This window comes from Mus musculus, chromosome X, assembly GCF_000001635.26.
Source record: "Mus musculus strain C57BL/6J chromosome X, GRCm38.p6 C57BL/6J".
In the NCBI taxonomy this organism is placed as follows: Eukaryota; Metazoa; Chordata; class Mammalia; order Rodentia; family Muridae; genus Mus; species Mus musculus.
Genome location: NC_000086.7, coordinates 110,813,118 through 110,838,130, shown reverse-complemented (window position 1 = coordinate 110,838,130; position 25,013 = coordinate 110,813,118). Strand labels below are relative to the sequence as shown.

General features: G+C 36.9%; 1 protein-coding gene across 1 annotated transcript; it reads right to left on the bottom strand.

The window, feature by feature from the left end:
- Nucleotides 1-19,022: 19,022 nt before the first annotated feature.
- Pou3f4 (POU domain, class 3, transcription factor 4) lies at nt 19,023-23,752 on the bottom strand. The gene has a single exon (NM_008901.2). The coding sequence runs from the start codon at nt 23,664-23,666 to the stop codon at nt 22,581-22,583; it is 1,086 nt and encodes a 361-aa protein (NP_032927.1). The 5' UTR covers nt 23,667-23,752; the 3' UTR covers nt 19,023-22,580.
- Nucleotides 23,753-25,013: the final 1,261 nt, after the last annotated feature.

Sequence of the window (25,013 nt, the reverse complement as noted above, 5' to 3'; positions counted from 1 at the left end):
GGCAGCATTTGAACTTCAAGTAAATAATCTAACAAGCTGGATTTTAGTAATGAGTTCAGCACTATAGGTTTTATAATTCTGTGTTTGATTTTGTGCCCCCAAAAGCTATAACTATAAATTAATGCAGAAACAATCATTGTTTAAATGAAATTATACATGTAATCAATCTACCATAATTTGTGGAATAAATATATATTCAATAAGATAAAGCTATTATTATTATTGAAATGTGCTGAAATGTTAATGACAAGGAAATCATTCAGTTTTCTTTTCACTGGGTCATCTCTTGGGAGATATTGGAACTGAAACACTTTTCAAAGAATCCAGATAATCTATTATCATGCTGCATTTTACAGCTGAATAAATCAGTAGCTGTTACCTATTCAGGAAGAAAGTGAAGAAAAGAATGTTATGAGAAAGGTCATGGATGTGAATTTTATGGACAGTTTTATGGAAAAGCCATTAGATGGCAACAGCAGTTCACAGAGTTGTTCTGCTATTTAGTATTTCACCAGGAGTTACTGACTGCCAGCCGAAAATCATAGGAAGCCCTGGCTTCAAGGCCTATGAAAGGCCGTAATACCTGTTTAGGAACATAGAAAGAACTAAATAAATGATATGTGCAAGCCTTCTCCAGCCTAATTTTGCAATTGGGAAAGTAAGAGAAAGTGACACTTCAAGGTTACTTGAGTAATTCTTTTTGTCTGTTTTTGGTTCAGTAGAAATTACAATATCTGAAAAATCTCTCAGAACACTCTGACTCTCTGCCTTTTTGAAAGATTGTTGAACCCTATGAAGAAAGCTTCAGATACAAAATAATATTGATCATGATTCCCTCCTTTTCTCTTAAAAGCACAGCCCAATGCAGCTTAAACAACACTGGAGACAAATACCACGCCAAAAGGAAGCCTCACCTATCTTTGGTCATACTATCTCAGCCCCCTCTCTTCTTTCTGCTAACACGTGTTTCTGCAAGGAACTCTCAGAAACCATGCCCTTTCCTATAGAGAAGAGATGCTTTTCAAGAATTTCTTCTCATAGAAGAATTGCTTCTCTATCTTCTCTAACAGCTTTTAATCTATTATCAAATAAACTTCTTAGTTCTTTAAACAATTCTTTGATACTATCTTCTGGGATGTTCAGAAACATTACAATTTGTCAGAATCATCATTGGTATTCAGAGTAATGATACATTGGTTTATCAGTTCTCCTTTTTCCATTTTTGTTAATAAGCCTATATAGCCAAATATTTTTGCCAGGTACATTATAATATCATCAGATTGTGTTTACAGTGTATCTGAGTTTTTCCTTTACTTTAGCTTATGAAATGTTCAGTGAATATCATGCTTAGAATGTGGAGGTGTTATTTGGGTTATCTTCTTGTCTTCCTTCGATCCACCATGGAATATTGATACCTTGAATAACCACTGGTTTGAGAAAAAAGTGGGGAATGTTAAAAACATATAAATCATATTCGTGATATATTCAAATTCAATCAATGAAAAAGTATTGGTCAGAGGCTGAGCAAATGATTCAGAGGTCTATGAAAGAGAGGTATAAATTATATTTCAGTTCACTGGCCTTGAAGGATGGCTTGCTTATTACAAAGCATCACTGCAACAATAGTCAATTAATACATCAAGTAAGGCCTTCAGTAGTTGACTATTGAGCACAAGTGCAGAAATTTCCAGAGAGTAGTGGTTGGTGTAGGCTGACAGGATTTTTTCGTTTTTTTTTACATTGAAAGAAATTGTTTTTTTTTTTATTTTGATTTAGACAAATACCTCAATAGCCTATATTTATACATCTTTCTTTTTGCTAAGTCTCAACCATGTGAAATTTTCCACATGCTTTAGATGTCTTTTTAAAGATTCCCTGCTGGACTGTTTACTCCATGTAGTATATTCTTCACTAATAATATACAAACTAACAACTTACTCAGATGGGAAATGAAAGGGAGTAGAAAAATTCAGACTTTTCTGAAATCTATTTTGAATTTTACAAATTCTCAATAGCACTTCTGCAGAAATTGGCTCTAAGATATTTCCCTCCAGCTTTACTGTTTCACTTATGTACAAGAATTGTATTTTAGAACAAATTGTCTTTTCCAAATCCCACCAAATTCCTGACAATGGATCCAAGGGAAAAAAATTAACAAGATTGATAGCTGTGGGGGTTAGAACATTAGAGCCAAATTGTCAAGGAATCACAATTAGGTTTCTTTTTTTGCATTTATTTTTCAGCTGCAACTAGTTATGGGTCCCCACAGTGCACCTGCACTTTGCCACTGAATATCCTAAAAAAGGCAAGTGGCCAATTATGTTGGCAAGTGGCTAATTATGCACACCAGGAGCCAATTGCAGAATCAAAAATGTACACCCTAAAACAGGAAGACCTCTTTAACATGTTGAGTCTTAGGGTGACATACATACTGTGTATTTATCATTTAATAAAAGAGGCAACAATCGTGATCAGATATCAACAAACATTTATTTATGCACATACTTATATATGTAGGTATTTATTTATAACTATGGTGTAGTAATCATTTTGCCATATGCTTTGCCAATATCAAGATGAAATAGAATGTTTCTGTCCTCAAAAAAACAACAAACAAACAAAAACTAGAGTCTGCTAAGATACGGCTTGTAAATATGAAACAAAGCTAATAATTAGAGGTAGTGTGTTAGAGGCTGGCTTTTTTACAAAATAGATTTACAACGGAATGAAATAAACAAGTGGTTTACCTTTCCTTTCTTTCTCAGTGTTGGGGAACAAATTGAGAGTGCCATATATCTGATCTCCAGCCCAAGATTGTGTTCTGAATGAACAGTTTTCTGTGCCCTTTCTTGAATAGTTTCTGGGTCATCCATTCCCCAAACTTACCCACAGGGTTTTTGACTAGACTCAATAAAACAGGATTCAGAAGCCCCAGATTTTACCACACAAGAGAAAGATGGATCTAGAGTCACTTCTCCATATAACATTTACTTTTATTGGAACATTTTCTAATTTTGTTTATTGCTCCAGGGTTTATAATTTTTACAAAACTATATTTGGATTGTGAAGAAGAATACAAATTTCTTATTTTACAGTTCTTGACATTGAATAGAGAGTATTTTGTCTGTCATTTAGAAGGGATGAAAATAATTAAAATATTAAATCTAGGACAGGAAACCCCACACTTGAGAAGCCATAGGCTTCTTTAAATTTTAATTTTCAAATGTCAAATCCAAAAGTATTTTGCTATTTGCCCCATCATTGGTTTAATCCAAACGTCTCAATTAGTATGACAATAAACCTATAATTGCTAGCAGTTCTCCTAAATCTTCTGGGTTATCAGGGGCTACATTATCATACAATTCTGAGTTTTCCCCCTGTAATTCCATATCCCAACAGCATCCAATGGGGACGATTTATAAAGCTAGTAGTACCAAGAGATTTCAAATTGAGTATTTTAACCATTTCCTTAATTCACTTGTTCTTCTTTAGAAATGTAAATAGTCCAAGGGAGAAAAAATGAGTTTAAAGTTTAGGTCTCTTTTGGACTGCTTCGATTTACAAGTCACTGTGGAAAATAGGACATACAATGTTTGTACTTGAGCATTGGTGAGCTTACAACAACGTGACACCCATGTTTCTAATGCAAGTAAACTTAATAATATAGTTCAACATTTTTATGGCAAAGACAAAGTTCCCATAAAACTTTATATACATTGATTGCAGATGAAAAATTAAACAAACACTTTTTGACCATGTTAAGTGTAAAAAGTTATCTGGGAGAAGCAGAGAATGGATGAGGCACTGGGAGAAGGGTGATATAAACTGAGGCACAGAAGAGAGGAAAGAAGATAGAAAGAACAAAGACTAATTTATTATTGTTTTGAAAGGTTTCTTTTTGACAGAGGCATTATACTATATGGGATTTATTCTATTATATTTATTATATTATACTTATAGTGTATTATATGGGATTTAGCTGTACATTATGTTTTTCTCCTTACCCCAAACTGCTAATAGAGTGTAAGAGCGTTATCTTCTTGGCCAATCCAGTATCAAGCACATAGTACACATTAAAGAAAAAGTTGAATGAGAAACATTGCAGAAATCTGTTCAAACTATAGATGGTGAGTGACTTTGCATTCATTTTTATTATTTAGTTTTAAGTCATTGGAAGATCAGAATATTATGTTACAATTAGTAGACAAATGTTCTTTGACTTTTCAGTATGTATCAGTCTCTGTAGTAGGCAGCACTACACTGAATGAAGACACATACAAACTGGGAGAGTCATAGTTCTGTAATAGAGATAAACAATGTATTTGTTTATGCAAATATATTGCATGTATAGAAATATATATAAGATGTGCTTCACTTTACCGTGTATCTTCTTTGTTGATACAGCTTTTCTTTTTACTTTTGTCTTTCTTGTTTTGTAAAGTTAAGATTTTTGAACTCAGGGCTAAGGAAAAAAAAAAAAAAAAACTAGACCCAGGTCTTCACTTATAGAGAATGGGGTGGAGACACATGATCATTTAGATATTCATCAATCCTTCCAAAATAAGGTTATTTTAAAAATCCCTTAGAATGTGAAATATAACAAATTTTGGTTGTTATTTTGCTAATGAATGATTTACACAATTTTCGTTAGTTCTCTGAAACTTAACTTTTTGTAGAATGAAGATAATGGTGTTCCTATTTAAAATTTGAGGTGATTCTATATAAGTAAAGTATGTTGTACAGTACATAACACTTAGCAGGTGATAATTACTAGTAATTCTTTTTTCCTTTCAACAAACTTAGTACCTTTATAAATGACAAAGTTGTTTCTGGATTCTGGGGAAAATAAGCACAGCTTATATAGTGACCTATTTATTGAAGTTTAATAGGGAATAGATATTTTAGGAGAAAGAATAAAAGCATGATTTTATGAGTTGATCATAAGACAAAACTACCTCTGTAAAAAGAAAGAAAAAGTTTTTATGTAATTTATTATTACTTATACTAGAAAGACCAAATTTGTTAAATAAAATTTGCAATAGTTATTATTTCCAATTTAATATGTCTAAATAGAATCTTGAGAACTGTTAAAATTGACAATGTGAAAAAGGCTGTGAGAAATGCCAAGTATTATATTTGGTTATCACCAGAGGTAAAAAGTATCAGTACTTTAAATTTTTTGACTCACCTTATTTCTGCCTAGTGGACTCTTAGGCTACATGGAACACTACACACATGAAAAATAAAACAGTTAAAGAGAAATTTGTACAAGACCAAAGATTCTAAACAAACTAAAGTGAACTGAATAGCTATAAATGGTGTAGGGATTTAGTGAGGTATAGTAATTAGTAACATAGAGACAGATAGCAACAATTCACCCTTCATTTATTACCTTAAGATTTTATACAGCTTTCACCTGTATGGATAACCTAACTTTCCTCTATGGCAACATAAAAATGATGCTAATAGACATCAGGACTATTTTGGGGATTAGATGAATTAATATATAAAATACAAAGGATAATGATGTGTAATAAATGAGCTATTGTCATTAGTTATATCAGAAACACATGTAATTTCATTGAAGTTTACTCCTCTTAAAAACATTTGATATTAAAAGTTAAGTAATAGAAATAATGGGAAGATTACTTTTAATGAGAGAACAGTGGGCTTGTGAGTCAGGATCAGAAATATATAAACATTACTCTTTTAAAGTGGGAATGGTACTAAATGGATAAGTGACCTAACAATGAACAGATCCAATGAATGGCTGTCTCTCAATTGAAGAAGCAAGGGAGATGATGGTTTTAAGTGACAGGCCTTGGTATGTAATTGTAGGCTTGGGACAAACAAGATTAACTATAAAAAAGCCCAAGAATGGATTTTACTATTGTCGGGTATTTATGAAAAGAACTTAGAGACACATTATCATATGAGTATGAAAATATTGCTATTTAAAAATTCATTAGATAGATCATTATTCCATTAAAATGAAATGGTAATCTTGGAAAATTCTAGAAAAATATTTAGTATTAAATTTTGATTCTTAATATACTCACCAACTCATCATTATTTTCTGTTCAACTATAGTGTCTGTAGAGAAAACTGTTGGCAATAGAAAATTGTGGTGCATACCATATAAAAGCTGCTTAATATATTACCTTTGAAATGAAATTGCGATTGGGTCTTAAATTGCTATATGTTCGGTACTGTAGTTTTTCCACAATTAAAAAAGAGACCTGGGGGCTGGAGGGATGGCTGAGAGTTTAAGAGCACTGTTTGCTCTTCCAGGGGGTCTTCATTCAGTTCAATTCCCAGCAACCACATGGTGGGTTGAAACCATGTTATCTGATACCCACTTCTGGCATGCAGGTCTATATGCTGATAGAGCACTCATACATAAAATAAATCTTAAAGAAGGTAGAGGAGGAGGAGGAGAAGAAGGAGAAGGAGGAGGAGGAGAAGGAGGAGGAGGAGAAGAAGGAGAAGGAGAAGGAGGAGGAGGAGGAGGAGGAGAGGAAGAGGAAGAGGAAGAGGAAGAAGAAGAAGAAGAAGAAGAAGAAGAAGAAGAAGAAGAAGAAGAAGAGGAGGAGGAAGAGGAAGAGAAGAGGAAGAGGAAGAAGAAAGAAGAAGAAGAAGAAGAAGAAGAAGAAGAAGAAGAAGAAGAAGGAAGAAGAAGAAGAAGAAGAAGAAGAAGAAGAAGAAGAAGAAGAAGAAGAAGAAGAAAGAAGAAGAGGAAGAAGAAGAAGAAGAAGAAGAAGAAGAAGAAAGAAGAAGAAGAAGAAGAAGAAGAAGAAGAAGAAGAAGAAGAAGGAAGAAGAAGAAGAAGAAGAAGAAGAAGAAGAAGAAGAAGAAGAAGAAGAAGAAGAAGAAGAAGAAGAAAGAAGAAGAGGAAGAAGAAGAAGAAGAAGAAGAAGAAAGAAGAAGAAGAAGAAGAAGAAGAAGAAGAAGAAGAAGAAGAAGAAGAAGAAGAAGAAGAAGAAGAAGAAGAAGAAAGAAGAAAGAAGAAGAGCTCATTTGGAAGGTAGCTTGGTTGCAAAGGCCTAGTCTAGCAAGCATAAGGCACCTTGGATTTCTGCCTTAGCATAATACACACACACACACACACACACACACACACACACACACACACACCACACACACAAGAGTAAAAGATATGAGTTTTTAAATGACCAAATTCCAGGGCCAGCAAAATTGCTCAGCAGGTAAAAGCACTTGCTGCTTAAGCCCTGAGTTTGATGCACTGATCTTTGATGGAAGGCAAGAACCAATTCTAGAAAGCTGTATGCAGATCTTAAGATTTTTTACTGTCTACACACTGTCGGGTTGTGGGTTTCTGTGTTAGTTCCCTTCTACTGCAAGGAAAAGCTTCTCTGATGATGCCAGAGTGAGGCACAGATAGTAGAATGTCAAGGGTTATAATTTTCCTGCCATGTTCCTTAACAGAACAATAGTATTTTGGTTCCCTCCAGGTTCATATTCTATCTAGTTTCAGGTTCTTGACTACCTCAGCAGTGTCAGGCATCTGTTCCATCTCATGGAGTGGGCCTTTATTATAATCTCTAGTGGCTTATTATTCACAGAACATTTCTGCCACTGTTGAACCAGTATGCCATGCAGTAGTCATAGGGTTTATGTAGTTGGCTTGGTGGTTACTATTTTCCTCTGGGAGCATTAAGAGTATCTTCTAGTTTCAGATGAGGTAAGGGCACTAGTTAGGCACCAGCTGAACTTGTCTATGTTCAACAGGATATGTAAATGGCTTCTTCAGCAATACAACAAAATTTGTAATGGCTTCTTCAACAATAGGACCATGCCATGCATTTATGGAGAGCAATGGAGAGTTTTGGTAAAAGTCTGAGATGTTTAGATATTTTCATGGGGTCTCTTCAATGCAATCTCCATCAAAATTCTAACACAATTCCTCCAAGAAATGGAAAAAATTACAGCTTCATATTGAAACAAAAAAGCCAGGATAGCAAAACCAATATTGAATAATAAAGAATGGTTGGAAATATTACCATTCCTGATTTCAAGTTGTACAATAGAGGTACAGCAGTAAACACAGTAGGATATTAGCATAAAAGCAGATGCATTGATCACTGGAATCAAATTAAAGAACCAGCACAAGTATACACATTTACAGACACCTGATTTATGACAAATAAACAAAAATACACACACTGGAATAAGATAACATCTTCAACTAATTGTACAGGTCAAACTGTGGGACTATATTTAAATTTAAATTTATCTGTAGTTATAATCCTGCACAAAACTCAACTCCAAAATGGGTCAAAGACCTAAATATAAGGCTAGAAACCTGAATGTGATAGGAGAAAAGAAAAATTGTTTTGAACTCATCAGCATAGGAAGAGTTCCTGAACAGGAAACCCACAGCATTCCCATAACATTAAGGCAAATAATTAATAAATAGGACCTCATGAAACTGAAAATCTTCTGTATTGCAAGAAACACCATTATTCAAAGTGGCAGGCTACAGAATGGAAAAAAAGAACTTTAACAATTAAAAATGATGTAAATTTAAATGTAGATGTTGTTAAGCTGCTACGTTAGTTTTCATTAGTATAATGTTATAATGGCTTTAAAAATCTAAAAACATCTTTTAATGTCTTACTGCTGAAAGAAACATTATTTGTAATAAGTGTTTGATGTTTGATCTTTCCTATGATTTGGAAATCTTACTAAGATCATTTTTAAACAAAAGAAAATGATTAACATATTTTAATGTAGACTAAAGCTAACATCTATCAGTTGTTGGAATTTATTCCTACATACTTGAACTTCTGTGAAGAAGAATTCTAAATACAACTAATTTGCATGTATATTATATATAGAAGTTGAATTTCATTCTGTTTATAAGGCCTGATATCTGAGCTAATGCTCAAACAAACTAATTATTTTTCATATAGTATATAAGTATTCTATAAAGCTTTAGATCCATTATTCAGGAAAATAACAACTCTTACCTAAGAATGAAACAAACATATGAATGTTTGCACATACACTCATGCTAATTACCTGACAAAAATAAAATTCTTTACCAGTCTTTGTCTAGAAAGGTTAGAAAGGAGTCAGATTTTCATGGTTATGCATGGACCCACATTGAGAATGTCTTTACCTTTCTCCAAAGAATAAAATGTAATTGTCACTCTAAGGACCAGAGCCTTTAAACTGAGTTTCTTAAAACCTCTGAATAATCCTCGTTTTCACAATGAGTAGTTTAGGTTGGCATTATTTTTCATTTTTCTTGTAGTTATTGTTATGGGAACAAATTAACATATACTATACTGTTCTGTATTCTCATTACACATTTTGTTTTGAGAAAGGAATTGTTTTTCTTACTTTTCTCTTGTAATGTTTATTACAGGAATAACGTACAATAGTGTGAAGGCACAGTGCAGTCTGTGAAAGACTATAAACATTTAATAGACTCATAAACATAGACTTTAACCTTTTCAATATTCTGCACTTTGATTGGTTGCCCATACTACTTTATCTCTACAGGTTACTAAGACTGTAAACAGGAGGAATAGAGATGGATAGTGAATCACACTGCATAAGCTCTGAAAAGGTCAAAGTTGTACAGTTGCTTATTCTTTCACCTAGAATATATAAGGTTTCATAATTTCATAGAACCCACCCTGGATTTTCGTTTAGAATGGGCAAGGAAATATGCTAATGTGAGTCTGCTTTTTCTAAGTGACAGTGAACACAGGAGAAATGATGTATAACCTTTTTGTAGGACTTCACATATTTCTCTAATGGAGCTACTTTTGAATTGTTTCCTTTAGTGGGAGACACAATAGTGGTTATGGTTGTTAAATATAAAGGATATCAGTGTTTAATGTTCATATTTTAGATTTAAAAATACATGGAAATTCCTATATCCCAGCAGTTTTCAACCTTGGTATAACGAGATACTCTTGCCTTTCACTGTGTTGTTAGGTGGGCTGAGAAAAATGTATTACTATGGTAGTTGATGTTGCAAAGTGTCACTTACTTGCCTTGTTAAAATAAATAAGAGTGGATTCTAGGTTGTCAAGATCATAACTGTCTGAATCTCTGGTATTACAGTCAATGTCTGTAGAGTTACACATAATGCTGAGGAAAAATTATTGATCATGTTGCATATATAAATGACGATTGTCATAGGTGTTGGTAGGAAGAAATGATGGGAAGCACAATGTGAAAACAGAAATCCTCTGTCTATTCTACTTACACGCATTTCAGCAAACTCACACCCTTCCTTATAGTGCAGGATATAGAAAAGGATAATGCATAAACAGAGCAGTAAGACTTAGTTCCATAAAACCCCAACTATGCATAATTTTGGTTTTGCATGGTTTATATTTTTAATCTTCACTTTATTATATAAATGCAATTAGCATTCACATTGTACAGATGAAGAAACTGGAGCATCAAAGTTAAAGAATTTTGATGCCACAGAGCTCATTAAACTGCAACCTTGGAATATTATGGAAAATGCATTGACAGAGTCATAAAAACTGATACATGACATGTAAATGATGGGAAAATAATTGAGGAAACATTTAAAATTGTTAAAGTGATGTCTTAGATGAAGATGGTACATGTCTGGACATGTCTGTAATTTCACAACTCTGATGCAGAAGCAGGAGGATCTGTAGTTCAAAGCTATATAGTGATATTCTACCACAATAGTCAAGAAAACAAGCAAAACAAAAATATACCCTAACATTTTTTAGCTACAAAGTTTTTGGAGATAACTCTAAATAGTCAAGCAGCAAGTGTCTTTTCATTTTCTTCTCCATCTGCAGAGATTTACAACTTTTTGCTCCTGGGGATTTTCTTTTTAAACTAATATAATTGTCATAGAGAGAGAGACAGAGAGAGAGAGAGAGAGAGAGAGAGAGAGAGACAGAGACAGAGACAGAGAGACAGAGACAGAGACAGAGACAGAGACAGAGACACAGAGAGAGATGGAGGGAGAACATTTAAAACAACCCACACTGCAGCATAAACCCAACTGAAACTGTGTGTGTGAGACATGTGCGTGGAGGCCAGAGGACAACCATGAATGTTGTTCCTCAGAAGTCACCCTCATAGGATTGAAACTTGCCAAGTAGTATAGGCTGAAAATCCAGAAAACACCAGAAATTCCCCATCTCTGGTCAAAAGCACTGCTATTAGAAGCACATGCAGCCACCAAGGCCAGCTCTGTTTGCATGGGTTCTGGGGATCAAACTCAGCTCACCATGCTTCCAATGGATGCACTTTACTGACTATTCTATATTAACAGCCACATAAGATGACTCCTGGCAAGACCCAAATGAATTATTCATTCAACTAAGATCTCATTGGCATAGGACACACTATTGCATGGATGTGACTAACCCAAGTTCCTCATTTCATCTCTGTTACCCGAAGAGCATGAAGCTGACAGTGGCAAGTTGGCCCCTGAAATCTTAGCTAGGAAGACATCATGCTCATGACAATGTCCACTGTGTTGCTAGCTCTTTGCTCTAAGACAAGCATGCCTTTGCATCTCATTAAGGTCTGTTGTTAAGAGTGCAAATGCAGGACAATTGAGGGTGTGTGTGTGTGTGTGTGTTTTATTCTGCTGATTATTTCTTTTATCAGTGTTAGGGAACCTATTTAACACTGAGCATATTTTCCCAAAAATAATTGGAAATTTTAAAATAGTGCTGCAAGCTTTGCTTTGTTGCATGCATTTCAAAAAGTAGGGAAAGAAAAATTAATGCATTCCATACTTAATGAGTTTCTGTTAGAAACTCAAGTTTCTTCAAGCTCTGAGAAATCATCCTAACATTGTCAACTGAATAGTCACATTGCAAATATCAAGGGCATTTCCCCACAAGTTGTTGAATTCACAGAATGAGTTAATACATTACCGGTCCACAAAAAGACACTACAGAAAAATTTCATTGAAGCCAGCATTTTAGCTGAGAAAATTTTGTGCACAAAAAGCCCTTCCCAGTATTTTTGAGGTTTTATTTTCCCTCTCTTGCTTTTTTTTTTTTTTTTTTTTAAGTCCTTAAAGTTTCTAACAGGAATTTCTGGGCTGGAAATGTATTTTTTCATGCTTGGGTTTGCCTGGTGATTTTACTAAGTCATAAATCTCATGCGATGAAATGCATGCTGTGAATGGAGGCATCACACAGAATCTCCTTGTTTTGGAATTTGATTTCCAGCACCTGCTGGTGAGGCTTTCCCTCCTTAACTCAAGCAGGAATTAGTAGTTCCAGAAGTGTTTGACAGACTAATCTAATTCAACAGTAGCTGAAAATAGGGAAGGGAAGCATTTCAGTTTGCTTAGGTTACCTGTCATTTATGCAAATGGAGAGAGGAGGCATAGGAAGGCCTTTCCCAACAAGTATTGCATTTATTCTTAGATTTTATTTTCTTTAAGCTTTACTACAGGGAAAAAATTCAGACTGATCAGAGCTGAACATCAGTTAGAACTTACAAATAACGACTCAGTGTTTAGTTAACTAACAATTACAAAAAAATGTCAAAAAATAGAGATGCAGTATTATTAAAACAGCACAAGGAAATGAGAAATGCCGTGCTTATGAACGTGTATCATAATCCACCAATAAAAGTACAGAGTTAGCACACACATTGACAATACTACATACCCTTTTAATTAAGTGTTAATTGTGCATATTTCCATTTTCTTCTTCTTTTACCCCAGGGATTTTTTTAATGCAATGCCCTTTCTTTATTCCTCACTTTTCACACTCCAATTCAATAATGCCATGCTCACAGGATCCACTCAATAAATGTTTACTAAATTGAATGGTTTTGGTATTTTTATTATACAAACTTGTATATAAAATATGAATATTTATTCAGCTAAAACTGGGCTTTGGAATTTATGTGTGGAAAGGTAGAGAACAGCTTTCAGCTATTATTTATCTTGCACCCCTCTTGTCACTTCTTAATTTGCTACAGAGCTTTGAGTGGGTGCTGCACAATCTGACAGCCAGAGGCATGGAACAAGGTCAGGGCAGGTCGAAAGCATTTAAAGCAACAGATATTTTACAGTAACTACTCAGTTTTATTGCAGGTGAGTTGAATTTTTATGTGTCTTTGAAGAAATAAACACTTGCATACTATCAGAAATCAAGAACAAGACCATCTGCACTCTTCTCACCACAGAGAAGTTATCATTTCTATTGCATTCTTCATTGTCAAATGAGTTAAAATACTCTGTATTAAACTATTAATAGTCTCTGTACTGAATCTCTATTTTATGGTAATACCTTTAAAAGCATAGTCTACCAGGCCACACCACAGCCATTTGAGCAACTTTCAGAATGCAGACATATTTATTTGTATGGTGATGATGGTGGCTGGAAAAGTCACTAAAATGTTTGTATTGTCCCAGCTTAAGACTGTTTTTTTTTTCTTAAAAAAAATTGTAAAGGGTGAGCATATAATTTGTGCTGTTCTCCCTCTCCCTCTCCCTCCCCTTTACCCTCTCCCTCTCCTTCTCCCCCTCTCCCTCCCTCCCCCCTCTTTATGTGTCTGTGCGTATGTATGTATGTATGCATGTATGTATGTATGTATGTATGTATGTATGTATATTAGGGGAATGCTTTCAACCCAAGATGTATCCTGTCTACAAGAGATGCAGTAACAGGGGTTGGAGCAAAGACTGAGGGAAGGTTCAACCAATAACTGGCCCAACTTGAGACCCCTCCCATGGGCAAGCACTAGTCCATGACCTATCAATGCTACTCTGTTATGCTTGCAGACCAGAGCCTAGCTTGGCTGTCCTCTGAGAGGTTCCATCCAGCATTTGTCTCAGATGGATATAGACATCCACATCCAAACAGCAGGTGGAGCTTGCGGACACTTATGGAAGAACAGGAGGAAGGATTGAGGGCCCTAAAGAGAAGGAATTTGACAGGAAAACCAACAGTCAACTAACCTGTACCCTTTGGAATCTCATAGACTGAACCACCAACCAAAGAGCTTACATGGGCTGGGCCTAGGCCTCCCCACACATATGTAGCAGGTGTGCAGCTTGGCCTTTATGAGGGTCCTGAACAACTGGATCTTGGGCTATCCCAAAAGCTGTTTCCTGTTCGTGGGATATGTTCTTAAAGCTGGACTGTTTTGTCTGGCCTCAGTGTGAGAGGAAGTGCCCAGCCTCACAGAAATTTGATGTGTGAGGGTAGGGGTGATACCGAGGGGTGCCTTCAACCATTCAGAGGAGAACAGGAGGAGAGGATGGGGAAAGGATTGTGGGAGGAGATGACCAGGAGTGAGCAGGATATAAAGTGAGTAATAATAATAATGATGATGAAAATAATAATAATAATAAATCTTAAAATGAAAATACTATTTTCTGAAAATAGTTCTGATGTGTTTAAAATTATTTTAATTGAAAGTATCGAATATCTCAAGTGTAGATCTACTTTGAATACTGTTGTTTTCTATAACCAAATTATGTGTGTTTCTCTCCTAAAAGCTTAAAGACAAATTTAACTCATATTTATTATATGTGCATGAATGCTTTTTATTTGCTTTCTTCACTTATGTCACAGGAGTTTAATTTGAGGGATTAGATTGTGAGCTTTGATACTTTTTTGATACTTTGATACTCTCTCACAACAACGAATGAAACCCATAGCATAGAGTGTCCTTCAATTGTGCATAAGATGTCTATTGATATTAATGAGCTGTTGCACAGATTGTGTGTGGTCATTTTCTGTGGCCCGAAGTGATCATTTTGGTGTGATTTGCATTTTGGCCATTGCAAAGCATAGTGTGGTCACCATGTCGTAAGTTCTTAAGGTTGCCTACAGAGGAAAATTATACTAGAAGCTTAAAAGGGTACTACTGTTTTTATTTTAATTGTTTTACTGCATTCTCTAAGTAAACCTTAAATATGATAGTGAAAAAATAATTTTAAGTTTAGCATTTTAAAAAATACACAATTTTTCCAATGAATTTTTAATGCATTGATGAAAATAAAAGGAGTTTTCTAGCTCAGCAGAAGACTTCAATCTATGTCGTGCAGAAGCAGCATATTAATTGGTAAAACATATTCCAGGGCTTGATCAGTTGAACATCCACTTCAGGCAAAAGGCTGGAGTTCTCTGGGTGGGAAACAGGCTCTTTGTCTTGCAGATCTGCCCTTGGAAAGCTAGTGGGAACATCTGTAAACACTGCCTAGTCATCCATGGCTAGTGGTAAGGAGAGGACTCAGGGGACATAAAAGAGCTACTTTTAAAATACAAAACAAAACAAAAACTAGTTTCACTTTTTATGTAAAAGTTGGAGGATTTTGGGACATTTCCCTTGAAATAGCAAGTGAAATATAGGGTATTAAAGTAAATTTATTTATAATTTCAGGCATTCTCAACTAAATCAGAGACTCAGAATTTAAACTTTCAGATTACAACACTCAGCTTCTTTTTTTGTTTGTTTGTTTTTGTTTTTGTGATGGAAAGGTGGAGTTTGTAAAGAACTGCTTGCTGTTTATAGGTGAACAGAGCACTTTAAAACATACCATTTAACAATGACTACTGTGTGGTAGGGACTGTGTTCAGAGTCCCTACCAACACATCTCACGAACATGATTTTTCCCTTCACTTATTATAACACCATTGGTATACAATGTACCTTTGGTTCTGATAATTTCTATATGAATTCATATGCTTTTGGGCAATAGATTTGTAACCAAAATTAATATTACTTAACTATGGTTACTATCAACACCATGATAAGTAGACTAAAAGTGGTAAAACATTAAGAAAATTAGTATTATTCTTTGCAACAGTTCCATCAAGCACAGTTCTTTATGTGGCTTGTAATTATATATCACTTGAAGCCTAATAAATTATTGTATCTGGTTATAATAACTCTAATTTCTAAGCTTTCAAAATATTATGTAAATCACTAATCTTTGCTAGAGTCTAGTGTTATATGCACTAATCTTGAGGCAGTATAAGAGTGAAAACTTTTATCAAAATAAATTGTGTACAATGAATTTACTTTTAATGTTTTGGGAGCATACTAATACGTATCCTTTTTATTAATTATTTCATTTATTTACATTTCAAATGTTGTCCCCCTTCCTTGTCCTCCCTCCATGAAGCCAACACCACATCTCCCTCCCCTTCACATTTAAGAGGGTGCTCCCCAACCCACCCACCCACTCCTACCTCTCCCTTCTACCATCCCCCTTCTCTGGGGTCATCAAGCCTTCACAGGACCAAGTGCATACCTTCTCACTGAGGTCTTACAAATTTACATTAAAAAAAAAAACTTTTTCTATGCTGGTGAAAGGTAGAAAGAGGAAGGACTACATAAATATGGAATCAGCTATATTTAGTGGTTTTATAATATAGGAAAATAGCTATTCTAAATGGGAAATAATATTAAAATGTTTTCCGATCACATTCTTTCCAGGAATCATATTCATTGCTAACAATATAACAAAACAAGGTGGTCAATCAGTGTGTGTGTGTGTGTGTTTTGGATTAAAGGGAGGATCAGTGAAACTTGTTTTTTTTTTTTTTGATATTTTGTAGACTTAGCAATGATTTTATGAACTGAAGTCTTTTTCCCCACATTTCAGTTACCTATACAAGAGTAATGGAGGCACACCTTGTGTATCTAGAAAGATGAAAACTCATATCTAATGATTTTATCAGTGTCCTTATCTTTGAGGACAGCCTGTGTTTTGTTTATTGGTTTATAGAGGAGGTTTTGAATATAAGAGATGTCGATGTTTATGGTTTGGGGTATGTGCCTATAAACATGTTAAATTTTGTTTAGTTCACCTCAAAATAAGCTACTCAATTTCTTACTTTAGAAGGTGAAAACATGTTCTAAAAAGGCTTTATCTGTAGTTGAATAAATCAACTTTCTTGGTAAACAAGTAGTCTTGTAAATAGAAAAAAATATTCAAATTAATGACTTATGTAGTGTGTGAATAGGTGTAAATTCTATACTTGTATCAATGAAAGAAATGATGGTGAATAAATGTCACCCCATTTCAATACACATGGGACTTAATTTTCTGGATTTTCTTTACAGAAGTAGTATTTTTGGTTCCTAGATGTGATTCTTCCTCATGTCTCATAGGTGGCAGAAGTTAACTGGATTTGGATTTTGGGGCTATGTTCTTTTAAATGTAAGTTTAAAACATAAATTTCAAAATCTTCTTCCATCCATGCTTCTTTCCCCATCAATGCTCTTTTGAAATGGTGTCTTCATCTCATTTTATCTGTAAAAGCCTTAATTGATTTTCAACATATTGTGTATTCATTTCTGTTAATACTTTAAAAATTAACATCTGTAAGTAAGTAAGTTGGAGGGTTACTACATTAAAATGCTGTCTGGAACATGTCTAAAGAATATTCTACTTTCATTTTACAGAATACATAAGTGTGAATGATATCAATGATTTCTAAATGTTGCTTTTTCTTCTTTAGGGACTTTTGGGTTTTTGAAAGTCACACATGTTTGGATTTTAACCACCAAGTCATGGAATAATTTCCACAACTTGGAGGTTCCATATGTGTCTTTAAAAAGATCTGAGAAGTGGGAAAAATACACTTTTCTCTTTTTCAAACTACTTTCAACCTCTAGTTATATTTTACATTCTTGTTCTCCTCCTTGGTCTCATCTCTTCTTCATACAAAAGATATTTTAGGAACAGAAACATATGTTTAACTTGTAGCACTAAGCACTACAAACAATTAAAGCAACAATGGCAGACTAGCAAAAGAGCAAGGAAAAATCTTGAATGTTAAATATTTTCAAGGAACACTGCTTGATTTTATTAAAGACAAAAACTGCTCATGTACTAATTTAGGCAATAGCTGTCTCAATCTGTTTTTTTTTAAAGATAACTAATTTCAATGGATAGTATTTTTCCTCTTTTTGTTGATAGAGAAATAATTTATAAAATGTAGTACTTTTTCCCTTTTGTTATTTCTGCAGAAGTAGATGGACAATCAGTCTCTGTATGTATGTGTAGATATGGTGAAGTTACTTAATCTTTATTTACGCGTGTAACACCTGTATAGTCTAGTCTCACCTTAGTCCCCCTTACAATTTCTAAATGTTTTAGTATTCTAACATGCTATTGGAGATGAAACTTTTTGCCTTTATAATGTTAGATATAATTAACTGTTACTGCTCTTTTATACCCATTAGTTCTTCCTAAGAAAGAGCTACAATTGTGAAGGCCTGAAGAAACCAAGACAAAAGTTCTTTCTGCAAAGGCCTTGGTGGGAATCTAGAAAAGCAACCACCTTAAGACAGGGAAAATGTTATGCAAAAGCATCAACCACATTGGAGAGATTGATAAGAAGGTTATCATAAAAGACCACTGTTATGGTTATTGTTTAGAAGGAAAAAGTTCAATAAGGGAATCCATATATATATATATATATATATATATATATATATATATATATACATATATACACAGACATATACATATTACTGGTAATTTCTATATCTATATATTCATATAACTACCTCCTAAAATATCTACATATGACTTAATATAGGAGTTCAATATACACTGAAAGTTAGTTATGTTCAGTTTTTTAAATAAGAAAATGAACTTTATATTTTATAAATTCTTTTTATAAGATGTTGAATAAGAATCTATGAATCAAACTAGAACAAATAGGTTTATTAGTATAGGTTTTGTACTTGTAGATATAACTCTATAAAATCAATATTATGGGGCTGAAGAGATGACTCAGTGGTTAAAAGAGCTCCCACCACTTCCAGAGAACTCCAGTTTGCCTCCTTGAACCCATGTTTAGTGACTCACAATTACCTTTAACTTCAGGGGATCAAACACCATCTTCTGGCCTTTATGCGCATGCACACACATGTGGCATGCACATGAACACACACACATGCACACATAATTTTTAAAACAATATTTTGTATAAAGGGGATATATTCATGAATATACACACAGCATGTGGCATGTTTCATAGAGAACAGTCACATTTGTGTGTTTTACTATACAGCTATAAATAATTGTGCAATCTGAAAACGTCAAGACATACATCATAATCATTAGCTATTAAAGTGATTAAACAATTATGATTTGTCTAAGAGAAATATCTATATCAGAGTATGAGTTGAAGGGGGTACTTATTGCCAGAAATTGTATTTTGTTTATTTCTTCAAAAACACCAATCAAGAAAAAAAGTTTGAACAAAGCATGCTTGTCCTTAAAGTAGAATTGTCTCATAGTTGGCATATTACTCTTTAGCTGCCACTACAGGTAGCAGTCGCTTATTTTTGTGGAAGAATTTATGAAATCAATAATACATTTAAAATCATATGTGGGAGTGGAAAGATGAGTATAATAAATCAAAATTCTCCCAGTTCTCTCATAATCCTTGTTATTTTTACTTGTTTGTTTTCTTCTTGCAAACCAGATAAATAGGGATTGAAAAACACCATTTGTTTGAGGTTTCTGGGCCCAGGGAGCACCTTAAGATGAACACTAACACTTACATTAAAAACATATCCAGGTCCCTTACTAGAAGGGCTTGTCAGGAGTGGGGAGAAAGAAGACAGATAAAGGTATGTAAGAAATGTACAAGTCCAGGGAAGGTTTGGGTATAATTTCAGGATGGGGGTCTGACTAGAAAACACTGGTTGACAAAGACATTATGCTCTCGGAGAACACTAAGGAAATAGTCTTGGACCTGGCTTGCCAGTGTTCTTCCCAGCAAGTCTCCCCACCCTTGAAGAGTACATTTTGCTCTAGCACATGGATATGAGTGCACAAATAGGTATTATGTGTGAGAGTATACTTCTGAACCAAAAGGCAAACATCAGAGGAATAGTAACCAGAATCAATACAAAAACTAACGGTTTCTTACCCGAAGCAAAGCAAATGCCTTGCTCACCCAAGATGTGCTTCTTTAAATGCTCCACTTCACACACAGCACATGAAGGCCAGGAGAAGAAAACATGATTTTTTTTTGGAAAAATGTTTTATTTAAACCTTTTAAATCTTTTACAACAATAAAATATTGCGTCAATATAAACCCCTTGACTAAAACTGCTCACATCAAACGTTACAGCGAATTGTTTTCTTTTTGACACCCAACTCATCTTTGAAACAATTTCCATTTAAACACAATGCAGAATTTATTGAAAATAAATAATCGTTGGGAACTGCAATAGGCAATTTGAATAAAATAGTTGAAAAAGCAACTCTTAATGAAAATAGCGTTTATTATACATCAGTTACTAAATGAATAAACTAAATGATCTTTTTAAATTAATAACTTCAAAAACGTTTAATATACAAAACTGTACAATTATAAAGTCGGCAGAAATATTTGGGTTAACTCAGGTTTGAACCATAGCATTTAACTGCAAAGAAAAAACAAAAACAAATAACCCACCCACCTTCGAACATTTGTGAAACATGAATTGAACAGGAAAATAAAATCACAGAACTAAAGCCTAAAACTAAGAATGTAGAGGCTTGACCAAGAAAAAAAAAATAGCAAAAGAAAGGGTCTGGAATTTGAATTAATATAAGCTCTTTGACCTGCGGCTAGGGGAGACACAATGTGGTCAACCTGGCAGCCCATACTAGCGCATCTTACACAAGGGGCACAAGGTTTTCTGGTCCTTAGGTAGTTTGAAGCTTTGTCTACCACAGCTGCGCACCGGCAAGCTGAATCCTGAGATCAGCCTCCTGGCGAGATCCCCTTCAGGTCAGGCACGCTGTGGCTGGCTGGGCATGGACGCTTCACTGGGCCAGCACACAGTGCTTGCTGGGGATGAGGTGCACCTGTGAACCTGTCCTGTGGACATGAGAGAAAGCTAGCCATAAAGCCACGGCAACCGCTTCGTTTTGGGATCTCTACATAGTCTAAGGAGATTTTTTTTTTCATTTTTTTTTCTTTTTTGTATACAGTAATACGGTACACACAGCTATCTACACACATACGTTTGCACGCGCACACCACACACTCACAGAAATACATACACACAGATTTTTAAAAGAAAAAAAAAAGCATAAACTTAGCCGCCCAGGCGCTCGCTAGCTCGCTCGATCTGCGCCTTGGGCTTCCACCAGCTGTGCTTGTCAAAGACACTGAGAAGGGCTCCCTAAGAGCTTACTCAGACCTTGGTATGTACAAGAGGGAGGAGGTGGTGTGCGGCTGGACCAGAATCTTCGTGACTTTTGCCAATTATTTTATTGTCTCTCCGCACGAAGCTGAAGATGCCTACCCCCTCACCACCCTACCGAGAGCGTTTCTCACCCTGAGAGCGAGCGGCGAACTGGAGGTGAACTGAACTGGGAGGCGCTGGCCCAATAGGGCGCCAGAGTCTTTGGGTAGTGGTCTCCTTTGAAAGCCACCATTTGTGAAGGCCAAGTCTTTCATCTAGGAGAGTGTACATAGGGTAGCGCAGGTTGTCAACCCGACTAAGCTGGCGGCCTGTGGGAAACTTCACGCACAGGCATTCACGACCTTGGTGAATTCAGAATCCTTCAGGTCGCTCACATCCCATTCTTCGCGCCACAGCTGAATCCTTCTGGGGCACCGGGATCTGTGCTGTGGAAGCCTTCCAGGGCTCCACAGTTCCGTGAAAGTCGGGGGAGGGGGCAAAAAAGCAGCGAAATAGCCTTCAGGCTACTTTGCAAACCTATTCAGTTTGCTTGTTCTGCCCATATAGGCACTCAGTTCCGGGGGGGAAAATAGAAGCATCAACAACTTTCTCCACCATATCCTCTCCTCAAGTGTGGGAGTGCAGGAGGTGAGCATTTTTCTCTCTCCTCCTTTCAGCCTCCCTCCCTTTTTAAGCAATTAAAAACCCATCAGCTCAATGAAGAAATAATAATAATAGCAATAATAATGTGGAGTGGTCGATTAGATACAAATTATCTCACAAATATTGTGTACAGCTTGTAGTAAAACACCGCAGACAATTAGAAACGCTATAGAAGTTTTAAAAAAATGCAAAACTAGTCTATTGTAAAACAGATTTCACCTGAAATACAGCTGCTATAACCAAGGCGCTGAAAGGTTATTCATAGGCACACATCTGTCTTCCCACCCTCCCCCGCCCCCCACCCGTTACCCAGCTCCTTGCCCTTCTTAGAGAGGAGCAACCAAACAAATCTTACTCAGAGTAAACAATATATATTGATCAGCAGAAAAAGGTTGGAGGGAAATTGTCCTGGCAGCAGGGAATACAGGGTCCCCACCTGGACTTCTTAATATAATTGTGTTTCAGAGTTGAGAAGCCTGAATGTGTGTGTGTATGTGTGTGTGTGTGTGTGTGTGTGTGTGTGTGTGTGTGCGCGCGCGCGCGCGCGCGCGTGCGTGCGTGTTTGCCTGAGCGCGCGCGCGTGTGTGTGTTTCTTTTCTTAACATAAGTCATAAGAAGTTAGAAACCCCTGTGAAAGAAAAGAAGAGCTAGCAAGCTAGAGAGATAGCAACAATAAAGGATGTAATGCTGAAAGGAAGGTAAAGAGAGAATTGTATCAGCACTGCTCCCAGTGCAGCGGGCCACCTCCTTGCTTCCTCCAGTCAGAGATCGTGGCAGGACGCGTCTGTTTTCACCGTGTGCGAATAAACCTCGTGTGGCTGCTGATCCCCTGGCGGAGTCATTCTTTTTTCTTTTTGTCTTCTATTACAGAACCAGACACGCACCACTTCTTTCTCCAACTGGAGACTGTCTGCCAGCGAGGAGATCTCCTGCGCTGCAGGCTTGGGACACTTGAGGAAATGTGTTTCCAGTACGCCCTTGACACTCACCTCGATGGAGGTTCGCTTCTTGCGTTTGCGGCCTTGAGCAGCGATCTTGTCAATGCTGGTCGGGCTTCCTGTGGATGAATCAGCCTCCTCCAGCCACTTATTTAATAGCGGTTTCAGCTTGCACATGTTCTTGAAGCTCAGTTGTAAGGCCTCGAACCTGCAGATGGTAGTCTGCGAGAACACGTTGCCATACAGTGTGCCCAGTGCCAGCCCCACGTCGGCTTGCGTGAAGCCCAACTTGATTCTTCTTTGTTTGAATTGTTTGGCGAACTGTTCCAACTCATCAGAGGTTGGAGTCTCTTCATCAGAGTGGTCCTGGCAGTGGTGCGAGCCCAGCTCACCATGGTCTGGAGGCTCCCGGAGCACTGGATGCAGGCTCTGTGTGGAGGCAGCAGCTGGTGGTGGAGTGAGTCCCCCGTGCTCCAGCATACCGCTCACGGTGAAGCCTGGCTGCGAGTACACATTGAGGGGTTGGCCGCTGGACGTGATGGACGAGTTTGGAGCAGGGCTCGCTCCCCAGGCGTTCGGATGGTTAGTGTGCGGCGAGTGGTGGGCTACGTGCGGCGAGCGGTGATGGATGATTGCGCCCAGTTGCAGATCTTCGCGTCCCGGCTTCACGTCTTGCTGGTCCAGGGGGCTGGTGGCCAATGTGGAGGACCACGGGCCCCCGTCGCTAAGACTGGTCACCCAGTGATGCCCGAGGGGATGCCCATTGCTGGGAACTCCCTGCAAGTAGTCACTTTGGAGAAGTTTCTGAGGATTGCGGAAAGGACTTCCCTGCTGCATGCCCGCGGAGTCCGCATGGACAAGGGAGCTGGAACTGAGAATGCTGTAGGGATTCGAGGCAGCTGTGGCCATGGTCGATGAGGATCCTCTACTAGTTATAATGTGGCAAAGGGAGCAGCTTCAGCCTTTGACATCTATGGTGCGGGGGAACCAAAGCCGCTAGCGCGGGTTACCGGCACCCGCGGAGGCCAATCGCAGTGCGACTTGGCCTGGCCAGGCATAAACACAGCCAATGGTGGTGCGGGAGGCCGAGCTCGCTTTCCAAATTAGGCTGGCAAAGCTCGGGAGTTTCAGTGAGACCCAAGCAGGAAGTGAATCAATCTTTAGGCTCCATTGGCTGCCTAGCTCAGAGTGGCAGCGGCTCTTTTAGTTAACCCTTTCCCCCCTCCCGGAGACTACAAGGCTGTTAGTGGCAGAGAATAAATAGAAGGTAGATATTTGTATGGAGGGGCAGCGAGGAGGCTAACTTCAGTTTCAGGTCGCCTTTTAACTTATTTAAATTAAAACAAATAAATAAAACAAATTAAAATATCATTTTGATCTTAATGCATGAAAGAATTCCGGTTTAGTTAGCGTTTGGGTTAATGTGTGGACAGGGAAAATAAAAGGCATCTGCAAACTTTGAGCAAAGAGCGATGTCTTAGGTCAGAACCCCAAATAAAATTTCCATGATCCAATAAACGTTATCCCAGTATATGTTGCTCACTTATATTTCATTTATAAGAAATTAAAAAGCTTAAACGATACCCCCCCCTTTTTTTTCTTAAAATTTAGATTCAGTGTATGAAGGTTTTGGAATGTAAATCTTAAAGTGATCTTTGGAAGACTCAGTCAGTTTGAAGTTTGCTGGTTAATTGGAAACCTGGCTTTATCTTGGCTCCCCTGCCAGTTTCCATCAGAGGTCTCTCCACTATGCCAGGGGAGCTGCTTGCTGAAGCCCGCAGTCATCTTTCACGCTCACCCCGACACACTGAAAACCCACTCCCCCACTCCCAGTAGGCAGAAGGGAAGGCATTCATAACACCATGCCTGCCTAATGCTGCCCCTTGACAACTCTTTGAAACATTTGTATCCTGCTTCCTTGGCAGTGAGAAGGAAATATTGAGAATCATGCTTCCTCTACGAATTTCTGAAAATTTAGAGAATCAGAGAGGAGAAATGAGGAGAGAGGGAAGAGAAGAGCAGGGAGATGAAGGGGGTGGGGGAAAACTGGAAGAAATCCGGTGAGAGAGATCTTGGTGGCTAGACATCTTTTTCAACTCCTCCATCCCTCCACAACTGCCACAAAGCTTGAGTTAGCTTTCAGCCTTGGGGACCCAACTGTTTTTCAAATTTTGGTTAAAAGAAAGGCTTTTATGAGTCAGAGTAGACTAACTCCACTACCTTCACAGCCCCATGTAAAGGTGTTGTTGCTTGGAA